At 48.6% G+C, this 24,740-nt stretch overlaps 1 protein-coding gene and 1 non-coding gene across 2 annotated transcripts in view; one reads left to right on the top strand and one right to left on the bottom strand.

The window, feature by feature from the left end:
- Window positions 1-8,554: 8,554 nt before the first annotated feature.
- Window positions 8,555-24,740, top strand: part of LOC134409484 (D-serine dehydratase-like) — a 42,034-nt gene continuing 25,848 nt past the window's right edge. The window contains exons 1-4 of the mRNA XM_063142631.1: window positions 8,555-8,627; window positions 9,549-9,697; window positions 15,362-15,642; window positions 18,017-18,194. Coding sequence (XP_062998701.1) covers window positions 9,549-9,697; window positions 15,362-15,642; window positions 18,017-18,194 — 608 coding nt within the window. The 5' untranslated portion in view covers window positions 8,555-8,627. The remainder of the gene's footprint in view (window positions 8,628-9,548; window positions 9,698-15,361; window positions 15,643-18,016; window positions 18,195-24,740) is intronic.
- On the bottom strand, window positions 20,805-20,923 carry LOC134413542 (5S ribosomal RNA). The gene has a single exon (XR_010026546.1). It is a non-coding gene; the product is annotated as a 5S ribosomal RNA (ribosomal RNA).

The raw sequence follows: 24,740 nt of genomic DNA, 5'->3' as shown, positions 1-24,740 counted from the left end.
CCATCATGTAAAGCAGATAGAACAAGACTCAGAACAAGACCCACTTCTGGGTCTGTTCTCACAGGCCCAAAGATGCCAAAAGTGGCCTACCCATATTTTCAGTCCTGGCCAGTCATGAGTGGGATGGGGAAAATGTCTCCTGAAGTAACGAGAACTTTTTTACCCTTTAGCACAAGTGGGTACCCTCCCCATATGCTAATAGTACCCAAATATATGCTCAGATGAGCCAAGGGAAAAGCAGGAGTCTGGCAGATCCCTTCCAAGACAGTCTGACCTATGTGCAGATTATATTTGTCTATGCATATGCAGCTGGAACATTTTGGCAATGCAGAGAGAGTGTCCACAAAATGCTTCCGTGCAGTGACCCTGGCCTGTGTTCCCTTTCATATATTTCCTCCTCTGGGAGAACCCTGAAATCCTTGCCTGCTCCCCAGATTCACAATTAACTCAATGCTAATGGAGGAGCAATAATAGAAATGTACCTCAGAGGAGCTGTTCCCTTTTATGAGGCAGGTGCCAATCACATGGATATTTTAAAATTATCCTCAGCCCTAGAAGAACTGAGAAACTCTATGGCCAAAGCCCTCGGAACCATGAGTTCTGAAATGGGGCCAGAAAGGAAATTGTCCCTACAAAATAGAATGGTTGAGGGAGCCCAATGGAACTTTTGGGGACCACTATGGAATTCATTAAGTAGTTCAGGGAAGAAGATACTCATAGCTCTGGGTTGTATGTTTATGTGTTTTGCTTGCTTCCAAATGTCAATTCGCTGCTTCAAGTTGTACGTTGGGAAGGCTGCCAAGGCCATCAGCGCATGGCTGACTTAGAACTGTGTTGCACATAGCCAGAGTCCCCTTCATGAGGACGTCTCAGCTTAGCAATGATGACCTAATAGAAGGTGGCTTAATGATGGGGCATCGTGATGGATCCTTCCTGGAAATGTAGCTGAGTGTGAGGAAACTTCCAAGGTGAAAAGCCCAGACACATTGAATGAGATTTCATATTAAATTAGAACTCTTGTTTGAGCAACTACAGGAAAACAACAATTTCACCTGAGGCACATCTTCCCATCACTAGTTTATAGAGCACAACCTTTCCCAACCTAGTGCCCTTCAGAGGTTTTGGACTATGATCCCCAGCATTTCTGACCATTGGCTGTGTTGGCAAGGGCTGATGGGAGTTGAAGTTGAAAACATTAGGAGGGTACCAGGTTGGGGATTGCTGATATAGCAATATATGTGGAGTTTTATGGAAAAGGTGCCAACAAAGGTGAGCCAATTCAATTGTACCTGCCTAGGCTTCCTTTTGGGTGCAAACGGGGATGGCAGAGGGCAGCCACCTCACATTGGAATTGCATAAAGGCAGAAGAAGCATATTTATTGTGGGTTTTTTTTAATGTATGTTGTGTATGCTGCATGTTTTTATGGTTTCAAATGTATGTTGTGTATGCTGCATATTTTTATGGTTTTAAATTGTATATGTTTTTAATTTTATGTCAACCACCCAGAAAGCTTTGACTATGGGGCAGTAGAGAAATGTAATAAATGATAATGAAGCAGGGATGGCTGGAGCAGAAGGTTGTTGCCTTGATGTGTCACGTTATTCTACCCCTTCAATAGACAAAAATATAGCCCACGTATGCCTTCATCTTATCACCAAGAATGTAGGTGTTACTGAAGAGAGATGAGATGCTTCAAAGGGGATTAGCTAAATGTGGTCCAACTTCAAAGGTGGGGTTGGCTGGGATGCAAAATTGGGTTTGTTCTGCAACAGGTTATTCATCTCCCTCATTGCTTCCCTCCCTTTAGCTTTAGACATTCTATTAAGACTTCTTTTATTACTATTTCACCTACCTTGGGCAGAGCAACATCAGTTAAAATTATGTCCAGGGAGGAGATATGCTGCTGCAAGATTGTCATGTCCTTGACCTGGGAAGGGAGAAGGAAAGCCTGCTGTCAGAAAATACAGACGGTAGTCTCTGGCTTGCCCTTTTTGCCACAGCCAGCCATCTGCTCCCAATGTGAAAACTGACACTAGATAATCCCAGGGTAGTGGTACAGGGCTCACAAGTAGGCCATGTTGGTACATTGTTTATTAGCTGGGATGCTGACATCTTCCACCACCCCCACCCTTCAGAATGTCCTATTCCCTTTGAGCTTAGCTGCAGTCTTCACAATAAGTGGGGGTGAAATGGATTTCCCCAAGGACACTGCATTACAGCAGGGCCTGGAATTCTACTGATAACCCCTGTTAGACTACAGCTTCACATACCCTGATGCACCTTTGGGGGGATGGCTGATTAGCTCCAATGTAGCCATTCATTTCCTTCAGGTCAGGAAGTTCGTTGAGGTTGTTTTCAACATTTTATTTGGTATTTTGAGCCACATGCCTAACAGAACGGCTCGTATGAAATTAATATGAAGAAAACAAATTACGTCAATAAAAGTGTCAACTGGTAGAATTAAAAATATCTTTATACAACACTCACTAGAACTAGCCCAGCCTTCCAAAAGAGCAAGATTAAGCAGTTTGCAAAAGAAGCTGCCAGGTAGACCGTTTTCCCTGGAGAGTAAGTAAGAGGGCCGTGTCACCCCAGATCAGGGCTGGGGAGCCTATGGCCCTTCAGATGATGTTGGCCCTCAAATCCCATCAGTCCCTCCCAAGATGAGAGTTGTTCCCCTTGGAGCCAGAGTTCAGGCACTCCTTGCCTAGGAGAGGATTCTCAGAGGGGGACAGGGCTCCTTCAGATGAAACTGTGCTGGGCAAGTTATTTTCTTATCCAGAACCCTCCCCCACTTTGAAAGAAATCCCACTTAAACTCACTTTCAAGATAGTATTAAGATCATAGGTGTTATGGAAGAGGGCCACATTTATGGCATGCATTTGACTTCTGGACTTGGTCACTGGTGGTTACATCAGCATAGGATTGGCTGGTTTGGACAATTGTGCTTGATAATTACTTCCACAAATTAATTCTTGTTAAATTCTACCCCAGTTTTCTATTTTTTTTAAAAAAAAAAACCACACACAGCACTGAGAGCCAGTGTGGTGTTGTGGTTAGAGTGTTGAATTGGGAGTTGGGAGATCCGGGTTCTGGGCGCTATTCAGCTGTGGAAGCTCACTGGGTAAGTTTGGGCCAGGCCCAGACTCTCAGCCGAACCTTCCTCACAAAGTTTTTGATGTGAGGATAAATTGAGAGAACGAATACGTACGCTGCCTTGAGTTCCTTGGAGGAAAAAAGCTGGGATATAGATGCAATAAATAAATAAATCATTTTATGAAACACACAAAAATAGCAAACAATGCAAAATGATAACAAACCAAAAAAACCCAAAACTAAAGGCTTTAAAACAGCTGCCAAGGAAAAGCTTGGCAGTGCCTTAAAGGCTAGACCTGGAAAAAGTTCATTGCTCCAGAATTTGTTTAGATGTGGAGCAGTATATAAATGTCGTAAATAATTATTTCATGGCTCTGATGTGTCCCTTTCATGTTATGTGGTACATTTCCACATATGCATCTGTAAGCCTGTATGCGTTTATCTATTCATGCCACATGAACTCCGTATACTATTTGTTTCACCAGTTGAATGAATAGTCAAATCGATAGCCCAAGCTGGGTTCCCCTATCATACCCTCCCCAAGCCAGTGGACCCCATGAAATTGATTGGGTTGCCTGCCCCTAATTTCCATCCCTGGGGGATAATTTGAGGGGGATTATTCATTCAGCCCTGTCCACCACTGGAATGTTGCCCACAAGAGCTTCTCCAAAACAGAACTCAGTACTCAGGCTCAAAGAAGTTCAACACCCCTGAAATAGATGAGTCCTTCAAACAGAAAACTGTCTTATGATACTCCTTCAATTAGCCCACTGTCCTCAGTAAAGCAGGGCACCTGGCCACCATACGCAAAGCTGCTATCCAGAATTACTGGAGTTGGAATTCAGGATGTGCCAATTTTGTTATTGTCTCTGGGTGACCTTGGGCAGGTTGTTTTTCTTCATTGAAAACCAGCCCTCCTTCACCTTACAGGTGTGACAGCCTGGCATCTTGAGCTGAAATCATCTGTGGCTTCTTCTACTCCTCTCTTTGGTGCATTGATAGAACTGGGAGGGAATCCGCACGTCGTTCTCAGGGCGCTTCCATCCGCCCCCAGTGCACCCCGAAAACGATTGTGTAACTGGGGGCGGATGGAAGCGCCCTGAGAACGACGTGCGGATTCCCCCTGGGTGGCCAAATACCTTTACCAGTGGTGGTTGATTTGAAGAACTATCAGTGATGGTGCCAGTGGCAGAAACTCTGCTGCAGCAAGAGACCTGCCTCTCCTGTGAAAGATTGCAAACAAGACCAAGATTTTCTTTGTTATGTTTCTAGCCTGCCTTTTCCTGTAAGGAGATTGAGGCAGCATCTGGTGCCTCGGATACCTGCCAGGGCCAAACGCTCTGACTAGGCCCACCGTGGATACCTGCCCTGGACCCCTTAAGAAACATATTCTGGCCTCATCCTCAAAGCCCCACCAGGCAGCTGGGCCTAGCTGCTGTTCTAATTTCCCACGATGCCCTAGAATGAGATTATAAATAGGGTGACCAACTGTCAGGATTTCCCCGGATTTGTCCTGGTTTTTGTTCTTTCCATGGTGTCAGGGGGGATTTTCTATAATTTCCAATAATGTCCTGGAATGACACACCTTCCTCTTTAAGGCTTCCATTAGCATGGCAGGAGGGAATGACATGCTTTCTTGAGGCACATCATTCCCCCACCCCGAGCTCCAATTGAGGTCTTGAAGGGGAAAGTGGGTCATTCGTGGACATTATAGAAAAGGCCCCAATTGGAGTGGATGGTGGTGGTGCAGAATGAAATCCTTTCCCCTCCTCCACTCCAATCGGGTTCTTTAAGGTGGCGGGGGAATAACGTACTTTCTGCAGGACTCAGAAAGCTGCTTCCCCACACACACGCTAGTTGTCCTCTTTTTTGGTTTCCCAAATATGGTCACCCTAATTATAAAGCTACAGGAGCTATACTGCAGTTATACTGTGACCAGATTTAAAAGAGGGCAGGGCACCTGCAGCTTTAACCGTTGTGATGAAGAGGGCATTTCACCAGGTTCTCCATATATACAAATGACCCCTGCTGAAATTCCCTTTTCAATACAACTGTTAAAGATACAGGAGCCCTGTCCTCCTTTTCATAGGGTCACCCTATTATTGAGGCAACCAGCGTACTTTGCACATGCTCAGTTGTTTTATGCTTACATGACCAGAACTTGCTAATACAATAGTTGGCACACCCAGCAAGAGTGAGAAGGGTGCTACTTGGCAGGAGTGCGTTTTTTCTCCATTGCAACGTTTCCCTTTTATCAATAAAGGTGTTGAACCCTGGAAAGCATTCTTTGTAATGTTCGGGTCACGACAACCCTCAGCAACTGTAGACCGCCAATTTATTATTTATTTATTTATTACATTTTTATATCGCCCAATAGCCGAAGCTCTCTGGGCGGTTCACAAAAATTAAAACCACAATAAAACACCCAACAGGTTAAAACACAATTACAAAATACAGTATAAAAAGCGCAACCAGGATAAAACCACGCAGCAAAGTTGATATAAGATTAAAATACAGAGTTAAAACAGTAAAATTTAAATTTAAGTTAAAATTAAGTGTTAAAATACTGAGTGAATAAAAAGGTCTTCAGCTGGCGACGAAAGCAGTACAGTGTAGGTGCCAGGCGGACCTCTCTGGGGAGCTCATTCCACAGCCGGGGTGCCACAGCGGAGAAAGCCCTGCTCCTAGTAGCCACCTGCCTCACTTCCTTTGGCAGGGGCTCGTGGAGAAGGACCCCTGAGGATGACCTTAGGGTCCGGTCAGGTACATATGGGAGGAGGCGTTCCTTCAGATAGCCTGGCCCCAAGCCGTTTAGGGCTTTAAATGTTAATACCAGCACTTTGAATCAGGCCCGGACCACTACTGGCATGAAACTGAAAATTTAACACACAGAGAACTTGGTGTAGCTTATTCCTTCTTTCCCTCCTTAATGGATTTGTTGTGGCAAGAAAAGAAATAAGACAGAAGATGCCTTGGGGAAATGGTGAGAAAACACAAAGAGGGTCACAAAGGGAAGATGGCGACACCTGAGCCCCTGTAAAATTCCAATCTCGATGTGGGTCGATGGCACGCTAAACGCCTCCTCTGGAAGCACCCCTTGGATTACAACAAACTTTTCAAGTGATGCTGAAACTTTAGTCCTAGTAGCCACCTGCCTCACTTCCTTTGACAGGGGCTCGTGGAGAAGGACCCCTGAGGATGACCTTAGGGTCCGGTCAGGTACATATGGGAGGAGGAAGCGTTCCTTCAGATAGCCTGGCCCCAAACCGTTTAGGGCTTTAAATGTCAATACCAGCACTTTGAATTGGCCCGGACCTGGACTGGCAGCCAATGAAGCTGGAAAAGGACTGGCGTAATGTGATCTCGCCGGCCAGTCCCTGTTAATAACCTTGCTGCCCTATTTTGTACCAGCTGAAGCTGAATTATTACCCTATTTCTTTGATTCTAAAACACACTCCCCCCCCCATATAAACATCTCTAAAAATGGGGTGCATTTTAGAAACGCAGGTGTGTCTTAGGGTTTTTGTTGTTGCTGTTGGTGGTGGTGCTAATACGGTATTTATTTTATTATTGCATTTATATCCCGCCTTTTTTCTTCCAAGGCGGAGTACATAATCCTCCTCCTCCTCTCCATGTTATCTTCACAACAACAACCCTGTGAGGTGGGTTGGGCTGAGAGTCTGTGACTGGCCCAAAGTCACCCAGTGGGTTTCCATGGCCGAGTGGGGACTCGAACCCGGGTCTCCTGACTCCCAGGCCAACACCTTAGCCACTACACCACACTGGCTCTCCGTGGAACTGCTGCCCCAACCTAATCCACCTGGGGCCCCTCCTGCCCTGAGACCCCTCCCTCCCCAAGACGCTCTGCAGGACTCCTGCAACACAGACCGGGCACGAGGGAGTTAACGTCATTTGGCTGAGATCTCGCCCGCCCGCGCAACTTATTTGCCCAGCCCGGGCTGCTCTGAGATGTCCGGGCTAAGTGTGGTGCGCGTGCGCGTGCGCGTGCGCAAGCAGGTCGCTGCGATTCTCTGGTTGCTGACTCGCCCGCGCTCCATTTTTCCCTTCCTTGCTTTACAGCGTCATTTGGAGTGCAGTGGCTGGGACGTACGGGGGGGAGCAGTGGAGGCTGGTGACTCCGATTCCTGTGGGGCTGTTAATCCACTCTGGGTTCCAGTCAGAACCAGCAGGACTCTAAAGGAGCTATCCAGAGTGCTGAACCCATTTAGTCCTTTGATAGTTCCTTTAGAGTTCAGGCTGGTTCTTCTGACTGAAACCCAGAATGGAATCGCAGCCCCACCAAAGTCGGAGCCACCAGCCTCCACTGCTTCCCTCCCTCCTCCTCCCAGCAGGGCGCGGAAAGTCTCCAGGATCCCGCTTTTCTCCCTCCGACCAGCAGGTGGCGCTGTAAGCAGACACGGGCTTCCCCTTTGGGAAATGGAGCGCGGGCGAGGCAGCAACCACAGATTTGCACAGCCGGTGCGCCCTGCTTGCGCCTGCGCATTTATTTCGCCTGCTTGCTCAGAGCAGTTCTGTGGATCTTCTACTGGGGTAGGACAAAGTAGCTGCGCGGGCGGGCGGGATCTCAACCAAAGGCAAAGTTAACTCCAACCTGTCCGGTTTGGGTTATAGGAAACGTAGAAAAAGGCTTCAGGAGGGGGTCTTTAGGACCCTCTGCTACTGCAAATTGGTGTTGCAATTGTGGAAGATACTGCTGTTGGGACAATACAGGGGTGTTCTTGGGGCACAGGAGCAGGGGCTAGTAAAAAAGTTGGCAAACTCCTCAGCACAGAACAAATCCTGCCCACATTCCAGTATACTTTATTTTTTGCATCTATTCAGCCTAAGCTCTCTTGCATCCCCCATTGCTGTGGGCATTTTTCGAATTATTATTATTATTATTATTATTATTATTATTATTATTATTATTATTATTTCATTTGAATACCACCAATTCATAAGACAATAAAATGCAGCATTAAAAATACAGCATAAAATTCAGCATCAATATTTAAATATCCAATATTTAAATCAATTTAGACAGCTAAAAGCAGTTTCAATAAAATACTACACCTGTTTAGTACACCTGGCAAAAATTTATGCGATTCTCCCTGCTGTATTAAATGCCTTCTTCTCCCATGTCTTCTTCTCCTCACCCCCCACAACCCAGATTTTAACCCAGGAGTTGGGGTGTCTTGGCAGCAGCTTCAAGGGTCCTTCCTACCCATGTGTCCCAACCAATGAGCAATTTCAAGAAGAACAAGCTTGCAAAATCTCTCAGCAGCAGCTGGAACCGCCACGGCCAGCAGTCCTGTGCAAGAATTAAGGTTTTTTGCACGCTTCATCGTTTTGGCAGCCTTTGCAGCGGTGTGTAGCAAATCCAGGATCCGGCGGCTGGAGCGGGGACCTTCTGGAGAGTAGCCAAGCCCTATGTCATATGAACTCCGCTGTACCAATCACAAATCTCAGAACTAGATTTTACCCTGGGCTGGGAAGAGCTGGAACTCAGCAAGAGCAGCTGCACTAAGAGGTATATTTCTTTTTTCCAAGTTAAGATTTTGTCCTGTTTTCTTACGTGCACTGAAATAAACAGATGTGCTCAAAGCTGACTTTTCTTCTGACCTGGTTTTACCCACTGATCTGTTTTCCCTTCTCTTTTCCTTGAACTGAATTAATTCCTGCCCTTTTCCTGCAGCGTAGTCACCTAAACTCTTGAATTGCTTGGTTTATTTATACTTTTGTTTGTTCAAAGTGTTTTTAACCCATCCTTCATCCTAGGTTATCAGCGTGGTATAGAAGAGGCGCAAAAGACCACAAAAATGTGACACGATACATATTAAAACCGCAAACAGACGCCTCGGTAGAAACAATTTGGAGGCATTCAAAACAGCAGAGCAAACTAAACATTAACCAGCACAAAGCTGTAAAATGCTTAGGCAAATGGGGACGGGGTGAAGGAACAAAGGTAGCCATGCTGAGTCTTGACAACAACAAGAATAAAAATCCAAAGTTGAGCAATACCTTTGTTAGGATCAACCAAAATTCTTCAAAAAAATGTGCAAGCTTTCAAGTTCTCCAGCACTCTTCAACAGGCTAGGTGGTAAGAATAGCAGGGGATGGGGGAAGAAACAGAAAAGTCCCAAAATTTGGCCAGGTGTTGTAGCCATGAGGTCCGCAGTGATAGGTGAGTCTTAATGTGGTGGTGAATTTGATAGCAGTGAGGGTGCCAGGCAGGTTTCACAGTTAGGAGGGCATTCCGTGGGATGGGGGGCCACCACAGAGAAGGTTCTGTGCGTAGTCCCTATGCACATGGAGCTTCCCCTGGCTGAGGAATCCCGAGAAGAGGCCCTTGTGACAATCTTAAGGCATGGGCAGATTGAGACAGAGACCCTCTCCTGCGGATTCTTGTGTTCCTTCCACTATTTTCATTCCACATCTTTCTTTCTGGTAGATGTGGGCGGGACGACGTGTGGAGGAGCTGCAGAGCCCGGCGTTCACTGTGGATATCGACGTGGCGAAGAGGAATGCGCAGCGCATGAGAGAGCGCTGCCGGGCCCTGGGCGTGACCCTGCGGCCTCACATGAAAACCCACAAGACCCTGTGAGTGTCGCCATCTTGCACTACCACCTCCATGCAACTGCTTTACCTCTAAAGCAGGCCTGGATATTCTTTATTCTTACACCCCTAGACACCACTGTTAGATTTTTAATGGCCAGACCTGGCCATTTTTAATGGGAGGGAGTGGGAGAGGAGGGGCATGTCAAAATTCCTACGTCACTGAGGTTTCTGTGATTTCTTACACACACAAACACTAGCTTGGCTCCCAAGTGTTCGTAATCTTTTTGGTATGCCCCGTAATGACATCATATTATTATTATTACATTCCTATACTGCCCAAAGGCGGAAGCTTTTTGGGTGCTTCACAACAATTAAAACTGCAAAACTCAACTTAAAATCCAATGCCAAATTTAAAACTTTAAAACTACAGTATATAAGTAAAAGCAGACTAAAACCTAACGGCAGTGCAGAGATTTTTTTTAAAAAAACCAATTACAGATTTAAAACAAAAGTATTAAAAGATTAAAATGCCTGGGAAAATAAAAAAAATATCTTCGCCTGGTGCCAGAAAGAGCATCCATAACAACATCGGAGCCATGTTGGAACAGGCAAAGGGTCCAATTAGCCTAGTATTCTGTTCACCCAATGGCCAACCAGGTGCCCCAAAAGGAAGCCCAGAAGTAGGACATAGAATCATAGAATAGCAGAGTTGGAAGGGGCCTACAAGGCCATCGAGTCCAACCCCCTGCTCAATGCAGGAATCCACCTTAAAGCATCCCTGACAGGTGGTTGTCCAGCTGCCTCTTGAATGCCGTCGGACTGAGCACTGGGGAGGGGGAGGAACGGAGCAGCCGGCTCTCCTCCCTCTGACCTCCCTCTGGCTGCCCCCTCCCTTCCTCCACCCCACCCTGTTTTTTCTACAGATTAAAAAAATTAAAAAACGGGGTGAGGGAAGCAACACGGCAGCCGGAGGGGGAGGAAGAAAGGGATGTGCAGCACCCGGACTGGCCCTCCTCCAGTTGATGGCGACCAATCAGGGGTCACCATCGGCTGTGGCACACCTCCGCTTAAAAAAAGTTGGGGTAAATGCCTGAGTATTTTAAAGCGGAGTTTAAGGGGTTTGCCCCTGGATGGCTTCGGGATGGCGGCTGCATCACATAGATGACCTGCTGCCACTCCAAATCCACTCCGGGGCAAAACCCTAGTCAAGGCAGGATCCAAGTTACCATTTGGTAAGGCCGCCAGGTAAAACAACATCAGCGTTGTAGAGAAAGGACGGCAATTAAAATCTCACCATGACGTCTGACTTGAAACTTGCTATGAACTCTGTTAGCCCTGTGACCATCATCTGTTTTTCGGGTTCCCCCCCCCCGCCCCAGTCACTTGTGCACAATCATCCGTTTTCACTCACAAAAGGGGGGCCCATTCTTCCAGAAATTCCTTCCCCTGAGCTCTTCGCATCTGTTCCACATTTTGCTAATCCGTCAGGAGACGGTCGGAGCAGCTGGTAGATCCCTCCCCTGGGTAGCGCATAGACAGGCGTGACCCATGTCCAGTTGTTAATCGGCGCCTCCTGCGTACCGGCGCAGAAATCTCTTCGGCTGCATCGCCAGTTGAGAAGCGCCAGAAAGGGACTCGCAAGAAAGCAGCGGTTCCTTGGTTCTTGTGCCACAAAGCTCTTGAAACGGAGCCATTGCATTGCATGTCCACGGATCCACCTGCTTTCCCAGACGCCTCGTTACACCTCCAAGGTTCAAGTTAGAAATTCCAGAAGCCTTCCCCAACCCAGTGCTCACCAGATGTGACGGACTAAAAATGGCAGTTGCGGTCCAAAAACATCTGGAGGGTCACATGACTCCGACGTCAGTGGGGTGGCGAATCCGCTCCGGGTTTCAGGCAAAAGCAGTCAGAAGTCTAAAAGAACTATCCAAGGTGTGGAAGCATCCTGGATACCTCCTTTAGAGAGCCACCAGCTTCCACTGCGTCCCCCACCCCTGGTGTGAAAAAGCCTTCAGACTTTATCCCAGAGGTGGCCAACTGACTACTTCTCCAGTCCTCTAGTGTTGAAGCAGAGGTTTGCGTGTGCTGCTATTGACCAGTTTAAAAAGACTTATGGAAAAGCAGGGTTTTCGCCTAGAGGCACATAACAACGGGGTTAGGCGGGCCTCCCTTGGGAAGACGTCCCATGAAGGTGGTGCCACCATCAAAAAGGCCTTGCTCCTGGAGATTCCCACCAAACGTCAGTCAGCAAGACATGCCCGAACAGGGCCTCAGTTCTGAACGGAGCGCCTGAGAGTAGAGGCACTTTTTCAAGTATTCTCAGTGATCTCGGACCGCCTGAGTTCATCTACTTGTGACAGAAAAAAGGAACCTGGAGACGCTCAGGAGCACAAGGAAAGCTTGATTAAGTCCCATGCATTTCAGAGGGCTCCTGTAAACAAGCAATTTACTGCACGCTCGTAAATGGCCACTCACAGACGTTAGTGGGTCCATTACATGATGTTGTCAACAACCAGGACGTCTCCCATGGTATCCCTTGGAAATCCCACTATTGAAAGAACCATTTTTAATGTGGTAATATCTGGGAAAAAGCAGGATCTTCCCCCACTAGAAGGCGCTGTCTCAATGGAATTCAAATCACGTGGTATTCAATTCCCCTCTCCGCCCATGTAATGAAGCCAATAGCAATCATTAAAAAAAAGGCCCAGGTAAGCAATGCATTTTCCCTTTAATGTAGGGAAGCTCAAAATAAACCCTTCTTCAGGGGCGCTCTTGAATACTGGTTTTCCACCTGCACTGTTGAGCTGCAGTGGTGATTTACAGACCAGTTGGAGTACCGTGACTCAAGGGTGTCCCTGAAGAAGGATGTATTCCGAATCGCGCTGGGCTTAATCAAGCTTTCCCTTTGCAGCTGGAGGCCTCCTGCCTTTTTCTTCCTGAGATTGGTGCTTTTCCCGTATTCCTTTTCTTCCATGCTTTCGAGGACTCGGAAGCTGGCAGTGACTGACAGCGCTGTTGTGCCTGACCAAGCGCAAGAGTGGTGGGATCATTCTGGCTCCCAGGGAGATTGTCTGGCGAACAGAGAGGTTGCCAGGCACATAGACCACCCTTCCCTCAAACTGAGAGATTGAAAGAACTGGGCATGTTTAGCCTGGAGAAGAGAAGATTGAGGGGAGACATGAGAGCACTCTTCAAATACTTAAAAGGTTGTCACACAGAGGAGGGCCAGGATCTCTTCTCCATCCTCCCAGAGTGCAGGACACGGAATAACGGGCTCAAGTGACAGGAAGCCAGATTCCGGCTGGACATCAGGAAAAACATCCTGACTGTTAGAGCAGTACAACAATGGAACCAGTGACCTAGGGAGGTTGTGGGCTCTCCCACACTAGAGGCCTTCAAGAGGCAGCTGGACAACCATCTGTCAGGGATGCTTTAGGGTGGATTCCTGCATTGAGCAGGAGGTTGGACTCGATGGCCTTGTAGGCCCCTTCCAACTCTGCTATTCTATGATGCTATGATATGATTCTATGATTCGTTCCAGATGTGTTGGACTAACACTCCCATTACGATGGGGATAATGGGAGTTGCAGTCCAGCACATCTGGAGCGCAACAGGTAGCAGTGGGGTCTCCAACATAGGGCACCAACTTGCCTGTAGAAACTTCTTTGGCTGCTCATTTAAAATATATCTACGTTTTTGTAGAGAAAAAGAGACATATATTGGTATTTTTTTAAAATTGTGAAGCTGGTATGCTGCAAATCAAAATGCTCACCTCCAATGCTATCTTTACGTCCAAGGACGCCTCTGGGCCCCATGTGGGGGGGTATTTTTGCCTGGGGTTTGGGATTTGGGAGACGGAGGGGGTATTGGTGTGTGCTATGATACGGCTGGGTGCTTTCCCTGTGTATTTTTTTGGCCATCGCCAACAGGTCTTCTATGAAATGGGCATATTTATTTATTACATTTATATCCTGACACTATTATTTATTTATTTATTTATTTATATAGCATCATCAGTGTACATAGTAAAAGAATAACACAGCAATACCCTGCCACATAGGCTTACGTTCTAGTAAAATCATAATAAAAGAGAATGCACCAAATAGGCACAGGGGACAATAAAACTAACAGTGTAAAAGTAAGAACGAATTCAAGTTCTAAAAGCTGTAGAAAAAAGAAAAGTTTTCAATTGAGCTTTAAAAACAGTCATTGAAGTCGTGATCCGCAAATGCTCTGGAGGAGAATTCCAGGCCTAAGGGGCAGCGAGAGAAAATGGACGAAGCCGAGCAAGAGAAGTAGAGACCCTGGGAGGGTAAGAAACATGGCATCTGAGGACGGAAGAGCACGAGCAGGGCAATAGTGTGAGATGAGAGAGGAAAGGCAACATAACTCTCCCCATTTCTATCCTCACAACAACAACAACCCTGTGAGGTAGGTTGGGCTGAGAGCCTGTGACTGGCCCAAAGTCACTCAGTGGGGTTTCCATGGCTGAGTGAGGACTAGAACCCGGATCTCCCGACTCCCAGTCCAACACTCTGGGCACTACACCACCCTGGCTTCCATTTTCTGGTGTGTGATTTGGCATTTGCAGGGCCGGTGCTACCATAGAGGCCACTCAGGTGGCCGCCTAGCCAAGGTAAGGGGGTCGCCAAATGCCGCACCGGAAGCCACTCTCCCACAGCGGTTCTGAGAGGGTGGCTTCCGGGCGCACCGTTCCAAAGCCGCCCGCCCGCTCCAGGGTCCTGGCTTCGCTTCAGCTGGGCGGCCACCCAGCCAAAGCGAAGCCACGCCCACCCACCCCCACTCCAGTGTCCTGGCTTCGCTTCAGCTGGGCTTCCAGCCGAAGCGAAGCCAGGACGCTGGGGCGGGCGGGCAGCTTCGGAACGGCGCGCCGGGAAGTCGCTCTCCCAGAGCAGCTTCCGGCCAGGCGCACCGTCCTGGCTTCGCTTCGGCTGGGTGGGCGCGCAGCTGAAGCGAAGCCAGAACGTTGGGTGTGTGTGTGCGGGTGGGTGGATTCGGAACGGCCGCCCAGAAGTCGCTCTCCCAGGGCAGCTTCCGGCTGGGCGCGCCGTTCCAAAGCCGCCCACCCCACCCAGCGTCCTGGCTTTGCTTCGGCTGGGCAGGCAAGATGGCGCTCCGGGTGGGGGGTGAAAGCAGCTCACCTGCCTAGGGCACAAAATAGTCTGGCACCGGCCCTGGGCATTTGGGGCTTAGACACACCACCACCACCACCTCTACCTTGTGCTCAATGGCTGGCCCACATTACTTGTCTCTGAGCCTCACCGCTTTGCCTTCTGGGAAATGGGCATTGGAGCAGAAAACTGTGGGTTCAAATGAAGGGTTTTCCGTTTTCAAACTCCGATCCCACCTCTGACTTGGACAAGTTACTTTTCTTCTAGCCTCACTGGTTTGCCTTTTGCGACTAGCCACCCTCACCCCGACAGCCATTTCCTTAAAGGGCAAGCAACCCCCAACCCCCGAGGCAGCCATTTTGTGAGAGTGCCCACAACACTCTTCAAAATTCCAAATGTGCCCACCGGCCCAAGAAGGTCAAGGCTCCCCTAGGGGAAAGGCTGACGTAGATCTTGGAAGAGGCCATGAAAAAGCTGTGGCATAAAGTGTTCCCTTTGGGAGCTTTTTTGTGCTCGTGCAAACACTGAAGAAGCCCACACCCCTGACCCCGTCCTCTCCGGGCCTCTCTCTCAGGGAAGGTGGACGCCTCATGACCGAGGGCACGCGGCGGAGGATCGTGGTGTCCACCCTGGCCGAGGCCCGGTTCTTTGCGGACGGCGGCTTTGACGACATCTTGTACGCCTACCCCCTGCCTTTCGACAAGGTGGACGAGTGCGTCGCCCTGGCGGAGCGGCTGGAAGCCTTCCACGTGCTTGTGGACAGCCAGGACGCCCTGGCCCTGCTGAAGGCGAGGACTTTGCACCAGAACAAGCGCTGGAAGGTGTGGCTGAAGATAGACTCTGAAAACGGCCGAGGTACTTTGGGCAGTTTTCCTGGGCCTTTGATTGCAAAATACCCATTTTTATCTGCATTTGTGCGTCTCGGTATTTTATTTATTTATTGCATTTCTATCCCACCTTTTCTCCTACAAGGAACCCAAGGCAGCGTACATAATCCTCCTCCTCTCCATGTTATCTACACAACAACAACCCCTGTGGCCGGGTGCTTTCCCTGTGTATATTTTTGTGCGCATCTCCAACATGTTTTCTATGAAATGGGCTTATTTATTTATTTATTACATTTCTATACCGCCCAATAGCCGGAGCTCTCTGGGCGGTTCACAAAAATTAAAAACATTCAAAGTATAAAACAACAGTATAAAACCATAATATAAAGCACAATATAAAAGCTCAACCAGATAAAAACAGCAGCAATGCAAAATTACCAATTTAAAACACCACGTTAATATTTATTTATAGACTGTTAAAATGCTGGGAGAATAAAAAGGTCTTCACCTGGCGTCAAAAAGCATATAATGTAGGTGCCAAGCGTTTACATCCTTCCTTTTTACCTCCTTAAGGAACCCAAGGCAGCATGGAATCATAGAATAGTAGAGTTGGAAGGGTGCTGTAAGGCCATCAAGTCCAACCCCCTGCTCAGTGCAGGAATCCATCTTAAAATATCACTGACAGATGGTTGTTCAGCTGCCTCTTGAAGGACTCTAGTGTGGGAGAGCCCACCACCTCCCTAGGTAACTGGTTCCATTGTCGTACTGCTCTAACAGACAGGAGGTTTTTCCTGATGTCCAGCCAGAATCTGGCATCCTGTCACTTGAGCCCGTTATTCCGTGTCCTGCACTCTGGGGGGATCGAGAAGAGATCCTGGCCCTCCTCTGTGTGACAACCTTTTAAGTACTTGAAGAGTGCTATCCTGTCTCCCCTCAATCTTCTCTTCTCCAGGCTAAACATGCCCAGTTCTTTCAGTCTCTCCTCATAGGGCTTTGTTTCCAGACCCCTGATCATCCTGGTTGCCCTCCTCTGAACCCGCTGCAGCTTGTCTGCGTCCTTCTTGAATTGTGGAGCCAAGAACTGGACGCAATACTCTAGATGAGGCCTAACTAGGGCCAAATAGAGAGGAACCAGTACCTCACATGATTTGGAAGCTATACTTCTATTCATGCAGCCCCAAATAGCATTTGCCTTTCTTGCAGCCGTATCACACTGTTGGCTCCTATTCAGCTAGTGATCTACAACAATTCCAGGATCTTTCTCATTTGTAGTATTGCTCTCCATTTTATCCTCACAGCAACAACCCTGTGATGTAGGCTGGGTTGAGAGTCTGTGACTGGCCCAAAGTCACCCAGTGGGTTTCCACGGCCGAGTGGGGACTAAAACCCAGATCTCCCAACTCCCAGTCCAACACTCTAGCCACTATGCCACACTGGCTTTTAGTGCCAAATATGCATCTTGCACTCATTGTACAGCGAAATGCGCCTTTCGTAAGTACTTTGGTACGTTTTTTAAAGCCGGAAACTGCTCCGCAAAATTCTTGGAGAAGTCCTCAATCAGAAGGAGCCACACGTTCTGATTCACCCGTTCATTCGGGGTGGACGGCTGATTCCAAAGGTAGAACGAAGTATATTCTTGAACGCCCCGGATGCGGAGGCCGCAAAGACCTCCACTGCCCATTCTAACCTGGGCTAGAGGAAGCACAAGTATTCATCGTGACCTGATGGCATGCACACACACCCGGCGTGCTAGTACTAACATTCAAAGCCCTAAACAGTTTGGAACCAGGTTATTTGAAGGAACACCTCCTCCCATATGTGCCTGCCCAGACTTTAAGATCATCCACAGGGGCCTTTCTCTGTGAGCCCCTGCCAAAGGAAGTGAGGCAGGTGGCTACCAGGAGCAGGGCCTTCTCTGCTGTGGCACCCCAGCCGTGGAACAAGCTCCCCAGAGAGGTTCGCCTGGCGTCTACAGTGTACTCCTTCCGTCGCCTGGTGAAGACCTTCTTATTTTCTCAGCATTTTAACACCTAATTTAACTTAAATTTAAACTTTGCTGTTTTAATTCCATATTTTAACCTATATCAATTTTTGCTGTGAGGTTTTATCCTGGTGGTGCTTTTTATATTGTATTTTGTATTTGTGTTTTTAGATTGTTGGTTGTTTTATTATGCTTTTCATGATTTTAATTTTTGTGAACCGCCCAGAGAGCTTCGGCTATTAGGGGGTATAAAAAGGTAATAAATAAATACATACATACGTCAGCCAGTAAGAGGTGCTGCAGTGCTTGCAGGGTTGGCGGAGTTGAACCGCTTCACCCTTGACACCAAAGCGCGGCAGTTGGCGATAAGGCAGTGCTGCGCTCACCCACAGCCCCGTCCCTTTCTCTGCTCTCGTTGCAGCCGGGTTGAGACATACTGATCCAGCAGCCCTCGGACTGGCTAAGGCGATCGCCGAGGGAACAACGGAGCTGGCCGGGATCTACGCGTATTGCGGCAACTCGTACAACTGCCACGGGTTGTCCGAAATCCAGTCTGTGGCTGAAGCCACCACAGGGTTGACCCTGAACTTCATGGACAGGTGAGTGAGGGTGTGATCCCAAATTGCTCTACCTGCTTGGTTACTATCCAAGCGGAAGGATATTATAACAGCTGCAGTTGCTGGTTCGTGCCAAAAGTCATTCTAACCCAGTGTTCTGCTTCCAGCAGTGGTCAGACAATTGTCCCTGGAAAGACCACCAGCAGGGCATAATGGGGACAGTCCTTGCCTGTTGCTTGTACAGAGGAGTCAAAGGGACCCTGGGCATAGAGTTTTCGTCACTCCACTTGGGAAAAATCTGTAGGGATTACAAGGGAAGCTCGGAGGCTGGCAACAAGGGAGAGGGCCTTTTCAGTGGTGGCCCCCCGACTGTGGAATGATCTCCCCGATGAGGCTCACCTGGTGCCAACATTGTTATCTTTTCGGCGCCAAGTCAAGACTTTTCTCTTCTCCCAGGCATTTAACAGCATTTAACAACGCTACGTTTGTTTTTTAATGGACCCCAGAACTGTTGTGTTTAAAATGGATACTGTTTTATACTGTTGTTTTTTATATTTTTTGATGGTTTTAAATTTTGTATACTTTTTTAATGTCCACTCTTTTTAACATTTGTAAACCGCCCAGAGAGCTTCGGCTATGGGGTGGTATATAAATTTAATAAATAAATAAAGGGTTTTATTTTCCTTTATTTATTTATTTATTTCATTTCATTTCATTTCTATACTGCCCAATAGCAGAAGCTCTCTGGGCGGTTCACAAAGATTAAAACCACAAGTATAGCATAAAATATAATATGAAAGCTTAAAACTACTGTGCACAATATAAAAGTTCAACCAGAATAAAACAAGCAGCAGTGCAGAGATCTAAAATGCAGAATTAAAATGCAGATTTAAAACAGCAGAGTTAGAGGACTACGATAGTAAGAACCTAAAATACTGGGAAAATAAGAGTACAATGGAGGTGCCAGGCGAAGCTCTCTAGAGAGCTCATTTCACAGCTGGGTTACCACAGCAGAAAAGGCCCGCCTCCTGGTAGTCACCCGGCTCACTTATAGAATCATAGAATCATAGAATAGCAGAGTTGGAAGGGGCCTACAAGGCCATTGAGTCCAACCCACTGCTCAATGCAGGAATCCACCCTAAAGCATCCCTGACAGATGGTTGTCCAGCTGCCTCTTCAATGCCTCTAGAATGGGAGAGCCCACAACCTCCCTTGGTAACTGATTCCATTGTCGTGCTGCTCTAACAGTCAGGAAGTTTTTCCTGATGTCCAGCTGGAATCTGGCTTCCTTTAACTTGAGCCCGTTATTCCGTGTCCTGCACTCTGGGAGGATCGAGAAGAGATCCTGGCCCTCCTCTGTGTGACAACCTTTTAAGTATTTGAAGAGTGCTCTCATGTCTCCCCTCAGTCTTCTGTTCTCCAGGCTAAACATGCCCAGTTCTTTCAGTCTCTCTTCATAGGGCTTTGTTTCCAGACCCCTGATCATCCTGGTTGCCCTCCTTCCTTTGGCTTGGCCCAGTTCAATGTTCCTTTTTTCATCTTGGAAGATACACACATCAGACAAGCCCTGCTGGATCAGATCAAGGGTCCATGTAGACCAGCATTTTGTTCACACCGTGGCCAACCAGCTGCCCACGGGAAAACCACAAACAGGACATGAGTGCAATAGGACCCTCCTGCCCATGTTCCTGAGCAACAGGTGCACACAGGCTTACTGACTCTGATACTGGAAGTGGCACATAGCCATCAGGACTAGTAGCCATTGACAGCCTTCTCCTACTCCTAGAATTTATCCAACCCCCTTTTCAAGCCATCCAAATTGGTGCCCATCAGTCTCCACCGCTTAACTTTTGCGATCAGATGGGACCGGGTGCTCTCCGGGTGGCATAGCTGTAAGCAGAGAAGTCGCTCTCTGGACGTTTTCTTCTCCTCTCTCAATGGAGCTCAAAAGCTTCCATCTTCTCATCCAAGCTATGATGGAGCAAAAAAGCTTCACCTTCATAAGACAGCTGTGCTAGAGCAGCCTTCTCCAACCTGGAGCTCTCCAGGTGTGTGGGACTACAATGCCCAGTATCCCCCAGCTGGCCATGATGGGAGCTGCAGTCCCACGCATCCGGAGGGGAGCAGCTGGCATCAAACATGGTGATCCGTGCGCTTTTTCCCTCCCATCTCATTGTTTTTCCTGAAACTGCAGCCGCTTTGGGGAACAGCCCCAAAATGCTTGAAAAGAGAATTCCCCGACAATCCATATTTGTAAAGAAGCAGGCAGGCAGTCGTTCACGGAAGCTTCTGCCATAATCTGCCTTTAAGGTGCTGCAAGGGGGGCTCTCGTGTGGCGCAGAGTGGTAAAGCAGCAGTTTCTGCAGCTGAAACTCTCCCCACGGCCTGAGTTCGATCCCAGCGGAAGCTGGTTTCAGGCAGCCGGCTCGAGTCGACTCAGCCTTCCATCCTCCCGAGGTCGGTAAAAGGAGTACCCAGTTAGCTGGGGGAAAGGTAATAATGGCCGGGGAAGGCAACGGCAAACCACCCCACTATAAGGCCTGCCAAGAAAATGTCAGCGAAAGCTGGCGTCCCTCCAAGAGTCAGAGGTTCCTTTCCTTTCCTTCTAAAGCCCTGCTTTACCAACAGCAAAAAAAAGGAGCGATTGAGAAAAGCCTACAGCATCCGGTATTCCCAGGCAGTCTCCCATCCAAGTACTAACCAGCCCCGACCCTGCTTAACTTCTGAGATCAGACGAGATCAGGTGCATCTAGAGTGGTGTGGCTGTAGGAAATTGGTGTGTCCACTCCAGCCCTTTTCAGTTTCTGGCTGTGCCCTTGCAATGTAGGAAATGGTTCATGCACAGAGTTCCAGAGGGTTCCTTTCTTGTTCAGCTGTGATTTGCTGCTCTCTTTCGTCCTAGCAGTGCCTGGTACAACCTCCTGCCTCCATGTCTCGCAGAGAGGCAGAGGCTGCTGGAACCCGGGACGTCTCTCTGACCAGGGGCACGTAGGGATGCTTTTGGGTCCATCTATCCAAACTCAGCATGCTCAATGTTCATCTTACAGTGCCGCACTTTGAGAGACACAGAACGTCCCTGTAAGAGGGGATTGCCGAAGCACCTCTGCCTTAGGGATGCAAAGTTATTCAGTCCCATTCATTTCAATTTATTTATTTATTTATTTATTTATTACATTTTTATACCACCCAATAGCCGAAGCTCTCTGGGCGGTTCACAACAATTAAAATCATAATAAAACAAACAACAGTTTAAAAACGGAAATACAAAATACAGTACAAAAAGCAATGGGTCTACTTTAAGTAGAATTAGGATGGGATATACTACCTACCCCCCACCCCCACCCCCATCTAAAAGAGGCCTGCCTGAAGTTCAGCCAGATTGAGAGGTAGAAAAAGTAGCCCAGAAGCCCTGTCTTAAGGGAGCCCTTCAAAAAGCCTACAGCATCCGGTATTCCCAGGCGGAATCCCATCCAAGTACTAACCAGGCCCAACCCTGCTTAACTTCTGAGATCAGACAGGGAGGGAATCTACACGTCGTTGTGAGGGCGCTTGCATACGCCCCCAATGCGCCCCCAAAACGACTGTGTAGATCGTGCCCTGAAGAGACGGAGGAAGAGGCGGAGGAGGAGGAGGCTGAGGAATCCGGCCGCGTCCTTGCCGCCGCCGCCGCCCACCTCCCCGCCGGCCTCCTGCTGCCGGCGAAAGAGCCAGCCGGGTCGGAGAGCTTCTTCCGCTCTCCCCCCCCCCCCCGCCTTCCTCCGCCGAGCTCTCCGACCCGGCCAGCCCTGAAGAGACAGAGGAAGAGGCGGCTGGGGAATCCGGCCGCGTCCTTGCTGCCGCCGCCGCCGCCCACCTCCCCGCTGGCCGGGTCGGAGAGCTCGGCGGAAGAAGGCGGGCGGAGAGCGGAAGAAGCTCTCCGACCTGGCTGGCTCTTCCGCCGGCAGCAGGAGGCCAGCAGGGAGGTGGGTGGCGGCGGCGGCAGGACGCGGCCAGATTCCCCAGCCACCTCCTCCTCCGCCTCTTCCTCCGTCTCTTCAGGGCACGATCTAGGCACGATCTACACAGTCTTTTTGGGGGCGCACTGGGGGCGCATGCAAGCGCCCTCACAACGACGTGTAGATTCCCTCCGGATCAGGTGCATTCAGGGTGGTGTGGCTGTAGGCACTTGGCCTGTGCACTCGAACCCTTTTCCATTTCTAGCTGTGCCCTTGTACTATACAAAATATTATTTGCAGAGGTCCGGAGGGGTTTCTTCCTGTTCAGCCATGATTTTCTGCTCTGCCATCCTAACAGTGCCTGCTGCAACGTCCTGCCTACTTGGAGGCATCTTCAGGCACCAAGTTGTTTTCCTCTCCTGCAGTGGCGTTGGGTAATCCCGACGACAGGGAGGGAACACGGGGTCTCCGGCGGCCATCCGGGTATCGGACCTGCCCACTCCCTCTTCCTGGTGGAAGGCGAGTAATCGCCGGTCGCCTTCCACCAGGGACTGCTCCCGGATCGGCCCCGGAACGACGTCAGATGCCGGAAGAGCCGTACTGACCTCGCTCTCATTGAAAAGATCGGGGTAAGTCCCCGACTTTTTCAATGCGCAGCTTCGCGGGAAAGCCCCACGGGGGCTGCGTAGCTGCGTCTGCGTCATAAAACTTGCAGAAAGGCGGAGGCTGCTTGAACCCAGGACTGGCAGTGGGCGCTCTGCTGCTGCTGCTGCTGCCCTGGAGACATTTGCTCTGAGGCAGCAGCTGCACAAAGGGGCAGCAGCTGCACAGGCACACCAAAGGGCTCCAGTTCAAGAGAGGGAATGAACGGCACTGTTCCTGGCACTTGGCTAAAATCCACCCAGTGCTCTCTCCCCACCACCCTACCACCACCCCTCCATGCCACCATATTCCTCCCCAACAACCCCGTAGGCTGAGAGAAAGAGTGGCTGGATCAAGATGCAAAATGCAGCAGCTAGACTGCTGGTGGGTACATCTTACAGAGACCACATAACGCCGGTCTTAAAGGAACTGCACTGGCTGCCTATACGCTTCCGGTCGGAATTCAAGGTGTTGGCAATGACGTTTAAAGCCCTAAACAGCTTGGGACCGCGATACTTGAGAGAGCGCCTCTCCTTATATACGCCTGCCCGAGATCTCAGATCTGTTGGAGGAGCCCTTCTCCACATCCCACCAGTGCAACATATACGCTATGATGGGACAAGGGAGAGGGCGTTCTCTGTGGTGGCACCCCGACTGTGGAATGCCCTCCCCTTGGAGGCCCGACTGGCTCCAAGTCTGATTTTATTCCGGCGCCAAGTGAAAACATGGCTTTTTAAAAAAGCTTTTAATGGTTGAATTCACTAGGCACATTGTTTTAAGTTTTAACTGTTTTAATAGTTTTACTACTTTTAAATTATATATTGTTTTAACTTGGTTTATGGTTCAATTTGTTTTTAGCTGTGTATATTTACTGTTTTCATACGGTATGCTTTTATCTGTACGCCGCCCTGAGATCTTATTTATTTATTTATTACATTTATATACCGCCCCACAGCCAAAGCTCTCTGGGCGGGATATAAATGTTTTAAATAAATAAATAATAAATAAATGTCCCAGTGAGCTTTATGGATGAACATGGATTTCAACTTAAGCCCCTTCCGGACCTGCTTAACTATTACACCACAGTGATCGGCCTAGGTCACCCTTCTCCCACATGCCCCATGGACATGCTGGCTGGGGATAATGGGACTTGCAGTCCAACACATGGTGATCCTTCTCAGATGCTCACAGGGCATTGATGTAGCAGATTCACTCATCAGCAAGCAAACTCCAAGTTTGGCATAGGTTCGGGGTCTTCTCTCTTCCGAACTGACTCAGATCCAACATCTACCATGGTCTCGTGGTTCTGTTGATACTTCCTTAGTAGTAGGGTTTTCTTTGCAAGTAGGTGCTGATGGAGCATCTTGTCTTATTTATTTATTTATTTATTTATTTATTTATTTATTACATTTTTAGCTACAAGTGTCCTGCACTTCTCTTGCTCATCAGGGCACCCTTTCTGAGACGCATGCCTAAAACGTTGTCTGGAAGCAAAGCAATGATCTATTTTCCCGATAAAGGAAGGTAGAGGATTTAACATCGCCTCCTGATCTTTTGGGGGAGGTACAGCATGGGTGTCAATCTTTGTTCCTACTGGCATCTGATGAGCAAAACGAATCCCTTGGTGACAATACTCTTAAACTGTGCAATGCTTCATTTACTCCGTTGCTAGGGGAGGGCGTGTCGAAGGCCTGGCTGGCATTTCTTGGGCATCACAGTCACAGTTCTATGAACAGCTGGCCAGGTATAAAACGTGTCCAGAATCTGCAGCTAAGTTCTACCTTCTAAGGCAGTGCTATCAACCCATTTTACGGCCAGGCTGACCAATTTTCATCCCTCTCTCTGTGCATTGATTCCTATCTATTTGTGCCTCCTAGAATTCATAGAGTCCTAGAATAGTAGAGTTGGAAGAGGCCTCTAAGGCCATCGAGTCCAACCCCCTGCTCAATGCAGGAATCCACCTCAAAGCATCCCTGACAGACGGTTGTCGAGCTGCCTCTTGAAAGCCTCT

The sequence above is a fragment of the Elgaria multicarinata genome, chromosome 1, assembly GCF_023053635.1.
Source record: "Elgaria multicarinata webbii isolate HBS135686 ecotype San Diego chromosome 1, rElgMul1.1.pri, whole genome shotgun sequence".
Lineage (NCBI taxonomy): Eukaryota > Metazoa > Chordata > Lepidosauria > Squamata > Anguidae > Elgaria > Elgaria multicarinata.
This window is presented reverse-complemented; position numbering and strand designations above follow the sequence as displayed.